The sequence below is a fragment of the Jaculus jaculus genome, chromosome 1, assembly GCF_020740685.1.
Source record: "Jaculus jaculus isolate mJacJac1 chromosome 1, mJacJac1.mat.Y.cur, whole genome shotgun sequence".
NCBI classification, from domain to species: domain Eukaryota; kingdom Metazoa; phylum Chordata; class Mammalia; order Rodentia; family Dipodidae; genus Jaculus; species Jaculus jaculus.
In genome coordinates, this window is record NC_059102.1 from 42,761,325 (window position 1) to 42,776,851 (window position 15,527).

General features: G+C 38.5%; 1 protein-coding gene across 2 annotated transcripts in view; it reads right to left on the reverse strand.

Moving 5' to 3' along the window:
- Positions 1-15,527, reverse strand: part of Exoc6 (exocyst complex component 6) — a 192,708-nt gene that overhangs the window by 31,666 nt on the left and 145,515 nt on the right. For both annotated transcript variants that reach the window (XM_045141871.1, XM_045141870.1), the window contains one exon: positions 8,531-8,604. In XM_045141871.1, the coding sequence (XP_044997806.1) occupies positions 8,531-8,604 (74 nt within the window). The remainder of the gene's footprint in view (positions 1-8,530; positions 8,605-15,527) is intronic.

Sequence of the window (15,527 nt, forward strand, 5' to 3'; positions counted from 1 at the left end):
GATGAGAGAGCAAGAGAAGGTACAAGAATTTACAATACATACAAAAACTCATTCAGAATATATAAAGAACTTCTCTAAAAGCCAATAAAATGTAACAATCCAATTTCTTTTCAAAAGCCAAAACTCTGGACAGGTTATCCACAAAAGAAGATACACAAATGACCAAGAAATGCATAAAGGGAGTTCATTCTTACTAGTCATTAGGAAATGTGTACTGAAATGACAATACAGAACTACAGTGTGGCCACTGAAGTGGTTCTAAAGAGACAGACAGACATTATCAAATGACAAGCAAGCAGAACAGCTAGAACTTCCCTCACCCTGGCTGAAATGGAAACTAAGATGGTGCTTTAGTAAACTGCTTCTTCATATAGCTACCTCTACTGTTCTGCCACAGCAACTACTCTAGCTAAACGCCTCCACAGAAATGCTTGCAAATTGTTGCAGTCAGGCTCACATTGCTGGTAGAAATCACCCGACCAAGAGCAGCTTGTGAGAAAAAGAGTTTGATTTTGGCTTACAGGCTTGAGGGGAAGCTCCATGATGGCAAGAAAAACAATGGCATGAGCAGAGGGTGGATATCACCCCCTGGCCAACATAAGGTGGACAAGAGCAACAGGAGAGTGTGTCAAACACTGGCAAGGGGAAACTGGCTATAATGCCCATAAGTCTGCCCCCAACAATACTCTGCCTCCAGGAGGCACTAATTCCCAAATCTCTATCAGCTGGGAACCTAGCATGCAGAACACCTAAATTTATGGGGGATCCTGAATCCCCCAAACCACCATACAAATGTTAACCAATTACATATAAAAGAATGCACACGTTAGCATTCCTTACAACAGCAGATGTGGAACCAACTCATACACCTACCATAGAATGCATAGACAAGCTGGCAGATATATTTGCATAGCAAAGACAATGACCCACAACTGGAGCATACAACATGAGTTGGATTCACTGCACAAACATACTGAGCAAAAGGAAGGGGGGACCAAGAAGTTATACTGTTTAGTTCATGCATACAAAGCTACAAGTCAGGTTACATTTATGTGACATCAGAAGCCATGATAGTGATTATTCTCTGTAATTCTCTGCAAGGGAGGAGAGTCATGACTGGAACTCTTTTGTCAAGTCGTCATTCTTGCTTGAGGTGGGTGTTACAGAGAAACAAACACTTCATTAAAAAATCAGCTCTATTACTATTATGACTTGCCAAATGTATATTATACTTTAATAAAACATTTATTTGAAAGGATAGGACCCAAGCAGAGTTGATACAATTCAAATTCTCCTATATATGTTAGAGGCTTGACCAGTCCTCTTTTCCCTCATTGCCCACAATCAACACTTAAAAACAGGACCTAGCCCTAGGACAATAAAGAAAATGGTAATTTTTATGGCCTAGTCTATATTTGGAAGAAAAAAATGTCATATATGACTAATACCTAGGCCAATAAAAGTCATGTTTTTGGGTCGGAGAGATGGCTTAGCAGTTAAGTGCTTGCTTGTGAAGCCTAAGGACCTAGGTTCAAGGCTCGATTCCCCAGGACTAGGGGGTACAGACATCTGGAGTTTGTTTGCAGTGACTCTCTCTCTCTATCTGCCTCTTTCTCTGTCTGTCACTCTCAAATAAATAAATAAAAATAAACAAAAAAGTAAAAAGCCATGCTTTTGATTTTTCTCTACAAAGGCATACCTCCATAATGTTTTAGACACAATATTCCAAGAGCTTTAGAAAGGCTCTTCAAAGGAAGAAACTGATCCCTCACTAGTCTTTTATTTACTTTTTAAGTATCTTATTATTTATTTATGTGGGGGGGGGGCAAGTAGAGAGACAGAATGGACATGCCAGGGCCTCTAGCCACTGCAAACAAATTCCAGACACGTATGACACCTGGTGCATCTGGCTTACTTGGGTCCTACAGAATTGAACCTGGGTCTTTTGGCTTTGCAGGCAAGCACCTTAACCATTAAGTCATCTCTCCAAACCTATTTTTAAAATATTATTTATTTGGCGGGGAGAGGGAGAGAGGAGCGACTGAGTATGGGCATGCTAGGACTTCTTGGTGCTGCAAACAAACTCCAGATGTATGGGCCACTTTGTGCATTTGGCTTTATGTTCGTACTAAGGAATCATACATGGGCTGGCAGGCTTTGCAAGCAAGTGCCTTTAGCCACTAAACTATCTTCCAGTCCTTCAATAACCTTTTTAAAAATATTATTCATTTATTTAATAGACACAGGAAGAGAGAGAGAGAGAATGGCCTCTAGCTATTGCAAACAAACTCCAGATGCATGTGCCACCTTATGCATCAGGTTTACATGGGTCCTGGGGAATCGAACCGAGGTCCTTTGGCTTTACAGGCAAGTGCATTAACTGCTAAGCCATTCCTCCAGCCCCCTCAGTAACCTTTTAAATACTCAAGGTACAGATTTAATAGTTCCCATTCCACTGTTCGCATGGAAGCTAATTACCAGAGTTTTCTTACAAGTCAAATTTCCTGTATCCTCTATTTTCAATCTTGTAATCAAATAAATACAGCAGTTAACATTTTCCTTATTAAACCACTCAAGCCTACTGAGAGAACTTTGATTATGTCTTCTGTCATCTTGGGTAACTATCCTAGCTTTATGTAATGCATATGTCTAATTCATATTTTTGTCTTTACTCAATTCATCAGTTTAAAAATATGTTGGTTACAAACAGTTAGAGGTAGATAGTTACAGAGTGGTGCCAGACTTCCTTAAAACAGCATATCCCAAGCCGGGCATGGTGGCGCACGCCTTTAATCCCAGCACTTGGGAGGCAGAGGTAGGTGGATCACCGTGAGGTCAAGGCTACCTTGAGATTACATAGTGAATTCCAGGTCAGCCTGGACTAGAGTGAGAACCTACCTTGAAAAACAAAAACAACAACAACAAAAAAATAGCCTTTCCCAAAGGATGTTTCATGTAATACATCCCAAAATGAATGAGGGGAGAGTTTTTTGAGGAGCCTAGAAAATACAGGGATGCTGCAAAACCTGTATCTTTAAAAATCTAATGTATTTAGTCTCTGAAAGAATAATAGAACATGAAATGCTTCTTATGTTTCCCAAACTGTTTTAGAGACTCCCCCTTCCTGGCTATATTGCTGGGGGACTGAGCCCAGGGCCTCACTCATGCTAGGCAAGTGCTCTACAAAGTTATATTCTCAGCTTGGAAGCTTTGTTAAAAAAGTAACTGTTTTCATCCTGAGAACCCAATGTTTCTAGAAAGACACTTTGGGAAACACTATTCTAAGGTAACAATGGGGAAGAAATTGGTTGGCTACAAACCTACCCCCCCCCCTTAGTACTCTTTGTCATTCAATCTACCTAAACTGAATACTAGCCAAAGAAGGATCAAGACATTGTCACATGAAGTTATGTATAGATACTTGTTTTGGTATTTTGAGGCAGGGTCTCGTTCGAGCTCAGGCTGGCCTAGAATTCATAAGTAGTCTCAGGGTGGCCTTGAACTCATGGTGATCCTCCTACCTCTGCCTCCTAAATGCGGGGATTCAAAGCATGCGCCACCACATCCAGCTAAATGAAGTAATATTTTACAAGTCTAAGTAATTTATCACAAAGTTAAATGGGATCAATTAAAGAAGAGTTAGTATTAGTATATGCAAAGCTATAGACGTTCAACTTACTATGAGAATTATACTCGGGACCATGCAGGTTAGAGATTTTAAGTTTTTCATCAAAATTGCCACATTTTTAAAGTTTTCCTGATTAAAATATAATCCTTAGCTGTCTAGAAAATTCAGTTACATGGGATATTTCACTTTCCAGTAAAATTTAATAAGTTGCTTCTATTTTGTACAGAGTTATAAAAGACATTACTGAAACCATGCATTATATAGATAATCTTAAAGTAAAGCAGATTTAAAATCTTAGGGCTTTCATATATCCTTAAAAGAATTTCACATATTCATTTGAAGTTTAAAGAATATTTTAAAAAATAGGGGCTGGAGAGATGGCTTAGCGGTTAAGCGCTTGCCTGTGAATCCTAAGGACCCTGGTTCGAGGCTCGGTTCCCCAGGTCCCACGTTAGCCAGATGCACAAGGGGGCACACGCGTCTGGAGTTTGTTTGCAGAGGCTGGAAGCCCTGGCGCGCCCATTCTCTCTCTCTCCCTCTACCTGTCTTTCTCTCTGTGTCTGTCACTCTCAAATAAATAAAAAAAAAATTAAATTAAAAAAAAATAGATGGCCTTTGTGCTTAAAAAAAAAAACAACCCTACAGATATTAAAGTGTATCAAATACCACCGTTTAGTAACTTAATTTCAGTTAGGAGAATGACAGGTTTACTTAGATGCCAATTTACCACATACAAATCATGTTTAAATGGTATGTTTAAATTGATGGAGGCAGCATGTTCCTATAACGCAGTACCAGGACTGCTAATCCTCCACATTGTCTGTTAGGGCACTAGGCCTTAAGATGTTGTTGAGATAACTGGCTTCCATTAGCAAGTCTGTGATTGGCAGAATGATAAATTCTTTTCACTCACAGGTCAGCTATTTCCTTTCCTTTAGAAGAGGGCAAGCCTGATGATCTATCTTTTAGCTACAGTCTCTTATTGAGTTCCATTTCTCTTGCTTCAGCTTTGATATAGTTCTAACTTTCCTCTTGTATCAGCTCCTACTTGTCATCAACTCCTCTATTCAGTGCAGCAAATATCAGGAGTTTGACCTCAGGGCAGAGTCCGGGTGGGCAGGTAAAATTTGACCATTGGACTCACTTCCTAATCTTTCATACCCAGCAATTCATGAAGCAGTATCAAATTCAAACTAAAGAACAGAAGCATGACCTCTATAAGTACTCTGAAAAGAGTTCTTTTGCCTTTCTAAGTATACTTGAAAAGAACTGTCAACCACCCTATTAAAACAGAAATGGATCACAGACTGGGAAAAAAAAAAAAAAAAGGAAAAGTGCAGAAACTCCACTGAAATGTAAATAAAGGTGTTAGCACCCCTTTTTGTTTAGAGATCTACTTTTCTTATAAGTGCAAAAATACTATACTATAAAATAGCCTTATGAAGCTCAGAGACATAAAAACATTGTCAAAACTTTAGCAGCCTTACTTAAGTAATCACTAGCATTTCACACAAAATACTTTTATCACCTCATCGGAGGCTTCCATTTTCAAGGTTAGTTTTATTTCTTGGCCAATTCTCATACAATTCTCATATTTCACAACACAAATGTTTATAGATTAATTTTAAAAGCAAATATAGGTTAAAAAAACAACTACCCTTTCAAACTTATTAAATCTAAGCTAATGAAGTCATAAAATTTCAATTATGGCCACAGCTATCTAGCAGCTAAGGGTAAGAATTAGTTATAACTTTGCATTTTAGAATATAAAAGGACAATCAGAGTATGTATTATTAAATTTATCATTAATAATTACAGAAAACTGTTTTAAGACTACACAAACACACAATGTTTATCAAAACTTTCTATCCACCAGCCTCCTGCCTCGCATATTTGGTATTAAACTTTAGAAAGGTATTAATACTTATGCAGCTCCTATGACTAGATAGCATTTAAGTCTGTTGCTTTAGCAACTCACTATGCATATCATGATGACTGTAACAAATAAATTTTATACTAGGTTTTTAAAATTCACATAAAAGTCTCCCAAACAACTTACGCTGATAAGGGAAAGCCAACCAGAATTTAATGTCTTCTAGGTGCAAGTAAGTTTCTAAGTAAGTTCAATCAAAATAACATGAGATATTAACATTTAAATATCTCAGAATACCAATTTCCTAGGTTGCTATATGCAATCAAATGATGACTGTCTTTGAAGGAAGAAAATAAGTGGAATCAGAACTTTAATATTTATTCAACCAATTGCCTATCTGACCAAATCAAGAAACAGAATCTTCTTTAAGAAAAAAAAGAAGAATGAATGAAGAGTTTATTTAATATGCTGCAGGACAAGAGGCAGGGCAGTAACAAAGGCCCACTTGCAGGCTTCTTTTTTATTCGGTGGGGGGTTCTTTCGAGGCAGGGTCTGGTGGCTATGTAGACCAGGTAGGCCTTTAACTGGCAGCAGCCCTGCTGTCTCGGTTTCCTAAGCAGTAAGATTACAGACATATACTACCAAGTATGTTTTTTGGTTTGGTTGGATTTTGACATGCCAAGTACCAAAGCTAGGATCTTAGGCATGCCAGGAAGTACTCTATTACTGAACTATGCCCCATCCCCTTAGAAACAACAGAATCATTACATTTTCATAAGCTACATGGTATCATTCATTACCCTACAAACACATCACAAACTAGTTAATAAACTAGTTAACACCATCTAAGTTCACATGAAACAAAATGTCACATAATAAGTTTCAAATTTCCTGTGAACAGATTATTTATATAATAGAGGCTCAAGTCATCTCCTTTTAAAGTTGTGCTTTGGATTAGAGAACATGTTCATGTCCTTGAAACATGGAAACTTACCTAAGTAAGAAAGTGGCCACAACCTGTTTAGATAAGGAATATACAATGAAACCAGCATCCAATCTGCTTTAACTCACTTTTCTATTTTTGACCATCTTGTTCGAAGAAGTAGGAATGCAACAGAGAGAACACCTTCACAAGGAATGGATTTACTGCCAATAGAAAAAAAATCTCTTCTGGGCTGGAGAGATGGCTTAGCAGTTAAGGCATTTGCCTGAGAAGCCTAAGGACCCAGGTTAGATTCTCTAGAACCCACATAAATCAGATGCACATGGTGGTGCACTTATCTGGAGTTTGTCTGCAATGGCTATAGGCCCTGGTGCACCCATTCTCTCTCCCTCTCTCTCTAAAATAAATAAATAAATTATAAAGAAAGAAAGAGAGAGAGAGAGAGGGGGGGGTTGGGAGAGAAAAGAAAGAAAGAATGAATCTTTTCTGGTAAAGTGTAAGCCAAGAACCTGACTTCCTAATATTCTACATTCCCCAATTTACAGGGTGACCATCTGCTGATCAAGGTCATCCACCTTCATGGACATAGTATCTTGAGTGTATTGACTGCAAACAGAAAAAATATGTGCAATGTTTTACAAACATAATTTGGTGACAGAAATTGTCTTCCAGTTTCCTTATAAGCCTGACTTGAAAATATAGCACTCATTTCCACATAACTCATTGTCTTACATAGATTACCAACTCACTGGTTTGCTTCTCTAAGACTTTTAAACTCTTTGGGATGAAATTATGTCAAATTACTTCTGTATCTACTTCAACTTCATGTGCCCTCTCTAATACTGAATATACAGTACTCAATAAATACTTACTAACACAGGCTGAAAATTAAAGAAGCAAAAAAACCCAAAGCTTTCTTCCCAAACATTTACTGAAATCTGTTTCGTTTCTTTTTTTTTTTTAATTATTTATTTATTTGAGAGTGACAGACACAGAGAGAAAGACAGATGGAGAGAGAGAGAATGGGCACGCCATGGCTTCCAGCCTCTGCAAATGAACTCCAGATGCGTGCGCCCCCTTGTGCATCTGGCTAACGTGGGACCTGGGAAACCGAGCCTCGAACCGGGGTCCTTAGGTTTCACAGGCAAGCGCTTCACCACTAAGCCATCTCTCCAGCCCTGAAATCCATTTCTTAACTGCTTAAATTAGTCCTACCACAAGCATCAATGTGAAAGGAGTCTGCTTATACTGGAATTGGAACCTCACCGCTGGTCAACTCCATCCTCAATGCAAATGGGCACCATTAACAAACTGATAATCAGAGTGGCTTTGTTTTAATTCAGTATCCATATGTTTTCTTGCCAAGGACAGCAGTCACTCCTACTGTCAATCTAGTCATTCCTGTACCCTCTTGGGGCATCATCCCCTCCTCCACAAGCTTTACTGAACTCTTTAATCCCAGGATTAAGAAGAAGAGTGAGAAAAAGGAGGAAGAAAAAATTGGGGGAGATAAAAAAGGGAAGAAAGTAAATATAACAGTAGAGTAGAAATATCAAAACTTAAAAATGAATGGAAGAGAAAGAGCCCACATTTGTTACCAGACTTAGAACATTACTAGATAAGAATTATGTACATGTCTAATCACCTTTTTAAATCAAGTGTTATTTTTCCTTCAGGAAGCATTTAGGAAAATTTGTAAAACTGATACTATTTACCTCAACAATACTTTAAGCAAAGGGTTACTTTCTAGGTTATAATAATTTTACATTTAATTTTGGTCCTGACACTAGTGTTATGACCACCAATTTTCACATATGACCATAAAATTATTAAGATTTAAGAAGCCTCAAGTGCCATTAAACCAAAGTATAAAGCAATATGCTTTGCAAGTGATAAATGAATATTCATGTGAAGGTATCCCATGAAGGTGCGATACAAACTGGATAATGCAGGTTCAGAGATGTGCAAATACATAGTTATCAAAACAGCATTTTCTAAAGCAAGGCTGTTTTAAGGCAAACAGGCATTCTTGTAGCATTAAAAATTGAGAGAAAGCAATAGGTGATAGTATATTATTATATCTTACTTGTCTGAGGTCAATGAATGCTAGCTGCAGGGTATCCCCTTGGAATCCTGGCACAGGCTCAGAGTTGGCAAACACTATTTAAAAATTTAAAAAGAAAAAGGGAATTAAAACAAGATTGAAAAATATTATTGCCACATTTCTACTCATTATAAATGTGCTATAATATTTATACACAACCATTTCAAATGGAGACTACATATAACCTTCAATTTCTACTACTATGTTCTCCACACCCATTACCACAAATATTTTAATAATTTTAAACTTCAAATCTTTCATTTAATTACTATAATCTTTAATCACAATAAATTTAGAAGAGTTATCCTACATAAAATTCAAGAGTAGTAATATACTTCAATCAAAGTAAAGTTTTCTGACTTTTTTAGCCTTAGGAGAACAATTACAGAAGCATTTTGAAACTAGCAATTCCATGGCTGTCAACATTATTTAAAAATATCTGCTTTGTTATACAACACGCTCTATAAAAATCTCACCTCTTGCCAACAGCAACGAAAGTCAGACACCAAGGTAAGAAGTTAAAGGAAGGGTAGGGGGCACTAGTCAAAACTTAAGATATTATGAATAAGCCATATGGAAACCTACTTTTTTGGATAATGGCTCATCCAGAAGCCATAGGTTAATTGTTGGCCAGGGAGATCCCTGATACCCCCAAAACATTACAGGCCATTGCCAAGGTTCTTGGCTTCCCACCAAAAACTGCTCCATGGAAGGGAGGGAATATATGCCTGGTACCAAAAACCTAGTCAAAAGCCTATGGCAGGAGAAGTCATAAGCCCTAGGGGAGTAATGCCTGTTGTTATCTCGCTAAATGCATATATTAGGCCCAACAAACTTCCCTGTAAACACTTTCTTAATGTTCATATCCAAATATTAATGCTACTCTCACTTTTGGTTAGAGAAGCTTCTCTTTTCTAACGGTGGTGACCAATGGGCATTAGAGTGCTAAGAAGTGGCAGAGACATGTTTAGCACTGAGACATCTCTATCACGCCTTACAAGGCTCAGGGTCCATTGTGGAAGAGGTAGTAGAAAGAATGTAAGAGCCAAGGGAAGGGTAGGACTCCTTACAGTGCAATCTTCCAGATACAAAATGGCCTGGATATCCATGACCTTGTAGTGCCTGGTACTACCTACACAAGACTCTCCATAATAGAAGGAAAAGATAATGGCATCAAAATAAAAGAGAGACTAATTAAGGGCTAGAGAGATGGCTTGGTGGTTAAGGTGCTTGCCTGAGAAGCCTAAGTACCCATGTTCGACTCTCCAGGTCCAACATAAGCCAAACACAAAGTGATGCAAGGTCGTACATGCGCACTAGGTGGCACATGCATCTGGAGTTCCATTACAGTGGCTGGAAGTCCTGGTGTGCCAATTCTCTCTCTCTCTCTCTCTCTCTCTCACTCTCACTCTTGCTCTCTCACAGAAAGGAAGGAAGGGAGGGAGGGAGGGAGGAAGGGAGGAAGGGAGAAAGGGAGGAAGGGAGGAAAGAATAAATCAGCTTTACATGTACACATACGTAAAATGTTTTAAGTAACTAAATCGGGATGATTCAAGAATGTCTGTTTATGTCTTCTTTTTTTTTTTGGTTTTTCAAGGTTTTCAAGGTAGGGTCTCTCTCTAGTCCAGACTGACCTGGAATTCACTATGTAGTCTCAGGGTGGCCTCAAATTCATGGAGATCCACCTACCTCTGCCTCCTGAGTGCTGGGATTACAGGTGTGTGCCACCATGCCTGGCTGTCTTTTTGTTTTGTTTTGTTTTTGGGTTTTTGAGGTAGGGTCTCACTGTAGCTCAGGCTGATCTGGATTTCACTATGTAGTCTTGGGGTGGCCTTAAACTCATGGCGATCCTACTACCTCTGCCTCCCGAGTGCTGGGATTAAAGGCGTGCACCACCATGCTCACCTTTGATTTTTTTTTTTTTTTTTTCTTTTTCGCAGTAGGGTCTCACTCTAGCTCACACTGACCTGGATTTCACTATGTAGTCTCAGGGTAGCCTTAAACTCACGGCAATCCTCCTACTTCTGCCTTTTGTTTTGTTTTTGAGGCAGGGTCTCACTCTAGGCCTGATTGACCTCAAACTCACTGTGATCTTCTTACCTCAGTCTCCCAAATGCTAGACTATATGTACCTTTTGAATACAGGTAACCAAGAAGCATCATCATTTCCCCCCTCACCTTGGATCTCTGCAAGCTACTAAGTAGGATCATCAACAGATGATTCAACTAACCTTTCTCAGGTTCCCTAGTACTAGAAACCCAGTATTTAATGAAGAGATCTTGACACATTTTTCAGTAGTTAGTATAATTTACTCCTGTAACTAGCAACTTTACACAATGAAAAGCATCATACTTTCATAGATAATGGCATCTCCATCTCTTACTATGTCCAAGATAACTGAGTTTCTCTAATCCCTTAGTTCTTAACTGAAGAGTGCTAAGCAAAATTATAATAGTCTGTTAAACACAAATGCTTAAGACCATATAAATAAAGCCGTCCTACAATGCAAACAAATACATTTTATCTATTGGGCACAAAACTCAATTTAAACTATACTTGCAGTTATAATCTACCTAATTCAACAGTTTTGTTTTGTTTTTAATGATAAATTATTATACCCAGACTGGCCTCAAACTTGTGATCCTTCTGCCTCAGCCTCACAAGTGCTGGGTTTATAGGTGTGTCCTACACTTGCTTCAAAAATTTCTATATTGAAAAATAATCTGTACAGGGGATGTAACGCAGTAATAGACCAATCATTTGGAATGCACAAGGCCCTGGGTCAGATCCCTAGAACCACAAGAAAAACAAGAAGAAAGAAGAATCTGTCATTTCCCCCTCAATTTCTGAAATCTAAGGTTCACTGGCTTACTAGTAAGTTTAGTGTCAAAACTATAACAGCACCATAAATCTACAGCAGTTCACAGTTCTCATATACCATCTGCTTTGATCAGTAAAATAACTTATTTTGGCAAACAGGGCATGTGGCTTATAAAATCTCACAAGGAAAAGAATACCCACTTTGAAATATCCTCAACAGTTCCCCGAGGGTTTGTTTTAAAAGCTGTCCAGTTTTTTTTTTTTCATTTTATAGCACAGAAAAATTAAAAGTACAGTAACTTTCCAGGATCACACAGCTGATTCATAGTCCACTGGTCCAGATTTTGACTAAGGACTCAGCCTCTCATCATTGTCTCACTTCTCACAGGATTTAACTGACACAGAAGGAGCTCATGAGTGTGTAATTCTCAGAGCTTTTTCTCAATTATTTTTTAGGGAGAGGAGACAACTTAGTTATTTGATAATCACCCAACACAAAGAGCATTTCAATTTGATCATTAGCTTCAAGTATTTTCCTCTGTCTTTAAAATTCAAATGAAGTCAATTCTGCTATTTCTCCCTTCATCTTAGGTTACCTCTTTCTCAGCTCATGCCAAGATCATTTCTCCCTTGGCTCACTGAGCATGAGTCTGCTCGGCTGGGCTCCTGTGCACCACTCCTTCCTCCTCTCCGGTGTGACTTAAGTAAGATGTAATCATCACGTGGGCACTTCCACGTTTAAGACCCTTTGACGGTCCACCACTGCCTTCTCAACAAGACAAGACCAAGGCTTTTATAATTTGGACTTTGCCACCTCTCTAGCCTCACCTCTTACCACTTTCCAGACCAGCTGCCTGAAAATCCTTGTGTACATTACAGACTCTTTCCATAGTGCCTTTGATCCTTCTGCCTTTAGCAAGCCTTCTTGTCCTCTCCATCTGGATAACTAACTCTCATTTCTTCAATTCTGTGGGAAGACTTCTCTTTATCAAATCCTGAAAGTTGAGTCAGATCCTTTCTGTGTTCTCATTGTAAGTTTTTATACTGCAACCTAACACAACACTCAGGCTACTGCTGTAAAGTCATTAGTCCCTGACAGTAAGGATTATACATTCCTTTCTAATTCCTACCACCTAAATAATAAACAAGCAGTCAAATTTCTTAAACAAGCAGATGGAAAAAGAGCAAGTGATAACTTTTTTTTGTTTGTTTTTCTTCTGAGGTAGGGTCTCGTTCTAGCTCAGGCGGACCTGGAATTCACTCTGTAGTCTAGGACCTGGAATTCACTCTGTAGTCTAAGGGTAGCTTCGAACTCACAGCAATCCTACTTCTGCCTCCTGAGTGCTAGGATCAAAGGCATGCACCACCATGCCTGGCTACAAGTGATAACTTCTAAATCCTGGATCAGTCTTAGCAGTTAGCTTATTATCTAGCCCTAGAATGACATTGCCCCATAGAACTTTCTGCAACAATAAAAATGTTCTATAACTGTGCTGCACAAAATTTTAGTTTAATTTCACTTCAATTAAAATCCAGTATCCAAGAGTGGCTATTAAATAGTGCAAAAAAACAATCGGTGCATACTTAGTGTCTATGTCACCAAAAAGTTGGAAGCTGGTAAGAATATTAAGACAGTCTTCAAAAATGAAAATGTGAGTTCTTACGCTAAACAAGAAGCTCCTAGAAAGTAATTTATTTTATCTTTGTATATCCTGTGTCAGATATAAAGAAAAAATTCAATGAATATGTGTTGAATGAATGAATGAACAGTAATATAGCTGGGCGTGGTGGTGCATGCCTTTAATCCCAGCACTCAGGAGGCAGAAGTAGGAGGATCGCCAAGAGTTTGAGGCCACCCTGAGACTACTGAGTGAATTCCAGGTCAGCCTGGTCTGAAGCAAGACCGTACTTAACAAAAAAAAAAGGAAGAAAAAATACTAATATGAATAGTTCGTTGTCGCTAGTACTGATTACATGAGGTAAATTTTCAAGCTTCTAAAGAATCGAGGACTAATATTTGAAATCTTTGGATGTATTCCTCGAATTCCTTCTTGGCTCATCCAGATTCGCTTTTTGTATATGATATCAGATTTTAGTTTTCCTTGTTCCCCTCCCTTGGGCAATTATTTAATTTAAAAAGAAAACAATGCCTATTTTCCTTTAATGGTACAGTGGTCTTTGTTACTTAATCATGCCTTTTAAGAGTGTTTTTAAAAGACACATAATGATCCTGGTATTCCAACAAGATATTTTAATATAGTTTCTAGGATTTAAAATTTTTATAAGGCTATTCTAAATATCTGCTAGTTTCTAAATTTTTGTTGTCTTCTTTTCTTATAATTTTATTTTTCATTAGTTATGGACATACTCAGTATATAAACAGCACATGTTGGTACCATCCTTACCCTCACCCCTGACCCCCCTCCAAAGGGACCATCCTCATTGGGGATGCTGGTTATCCCCATGGGGATTATGGGTCATGCATTGTGTGGGCTGCCATCAGTTATGGGAAGATGTTGCCTTAATTTTAATTACTCTCCTTTTTTTAAATGTAGAAAAACACTTTATTAAGAGCAAAGGTCTGAATACACTACCAAAGAGTCAGTAACCACTCAAGTGTAGAGAACTCAAGGGCACCAGGAAGTTGTCTGGGGCTTTTCTTCATAAGATTTATTTCATTTTTATTTTTTCATGGTTGACACTTTCATGCATATGTAATATGTTTTGATCTTCCACCAATACCCTTCTTCTCCCTCAGTAGTACCCTCATTTTACTTTCATACCTTTTTAAAAATCCACTGAGTTAGGGCTGCTTGCATGATCATGGGCAGAAGGTTATTTACTGTGAAATGGACAACTTTCCAGTGGCCACACTACTGATGAACACTCCTCATCTCCCAGCAATTATCAGCTTCCATTAGCTATGCTTGGGAGTGTGAGGTCTTATGAACCCTTCTCCCATCTATATGGAAATACTGACAATCTTATGTAGGGAATTTGACCCATATTATTTTTAAAACAAAATAATTTCATGATAAATTTATTTTTACTTATGTTCTACTATAAGGTAAAATTTAGCAACAATAAATGATACCAAGTTTTAAAATACCCAAAACATATTAGCAAGTGAAGTGTCTGATCTTATTAGGAATAGCTATGATGATCATATAGTAAAACTGCTATAGGGCTGTAGAGATGGCTCAGCAGTTAAAGCACTTGCTTGCAGAGCCCAATGGCTGAGTTCTATTCCCTAGTACCCACGTAAAGCCAGATACAAAGTGGCGCTATGCACCTGGAGTCCATTTGCAGTGGCTGGAAGCTCTGGAGTGCCCTGCATCTGGCTGTCTATCTCTCTCTCATTCTCTCTATCTCTTTTTCCTTGTAATTAAATAAATAAAAACTTTTAAAATTGTTCAAAAAATAAAAACTTGAAAAAAATTGCTATATCAGCATAGCTGGAAAGAAGACCAGTTTGAATCAGGGCAGAATAGAAGTAATACAGGTGGGCTGGAGAGATGGCTTAGCGGTTAAGCGCTTGCCTGTGAAGCCTAAGGACCCCAGTTCGAGGCTCAGTTCCCCAGGTCCCACGTTAGCCAGATGCACAAGGGGGCGCATGCGTCTGGAGTTTGTTTGCAGAGGCTGGAAGCCCTGGCACGCCCATTCTCGCTCTCTCCCTCTATCTGTCTTTCTCTCTGTGTCTGTCGCTCTCAAATAAATAAATAAAAAATTAAAAAAGAAGTAATACAGGTTGCGAGCTATGATGATGACAAAAGGGTATCGTGCAAACTGGTAATCTATGACATTTTAAGAGACTAGAAATAGGATCTGTAAGCAAAAATACAAATTATTTGTACATAGAACATTTATTTTATAAATAATAAGAGTTTTCCTTTCCTCAAGACTTATAGAGAATATACTGGTTCAGTGTGGGGTGAGGGTGGGAAAGAAGAAGAATGCCAAGAAGTCAGACCTTAAGCATATATTCCAGCACAAAAATATGACCCATGGGCTGGAGAAATGGCTTAACAGTTAAGACGCTTGCCTGCAAAATCTAAGGACCTAGGTTTGATTCCCCAGGACCCACGTAAGCCGGATGCACAAGGTGGCACATGTGTCTGGAGTTCGTTTGCAGTGGGTGGATGCTCTGGCACACCCATTC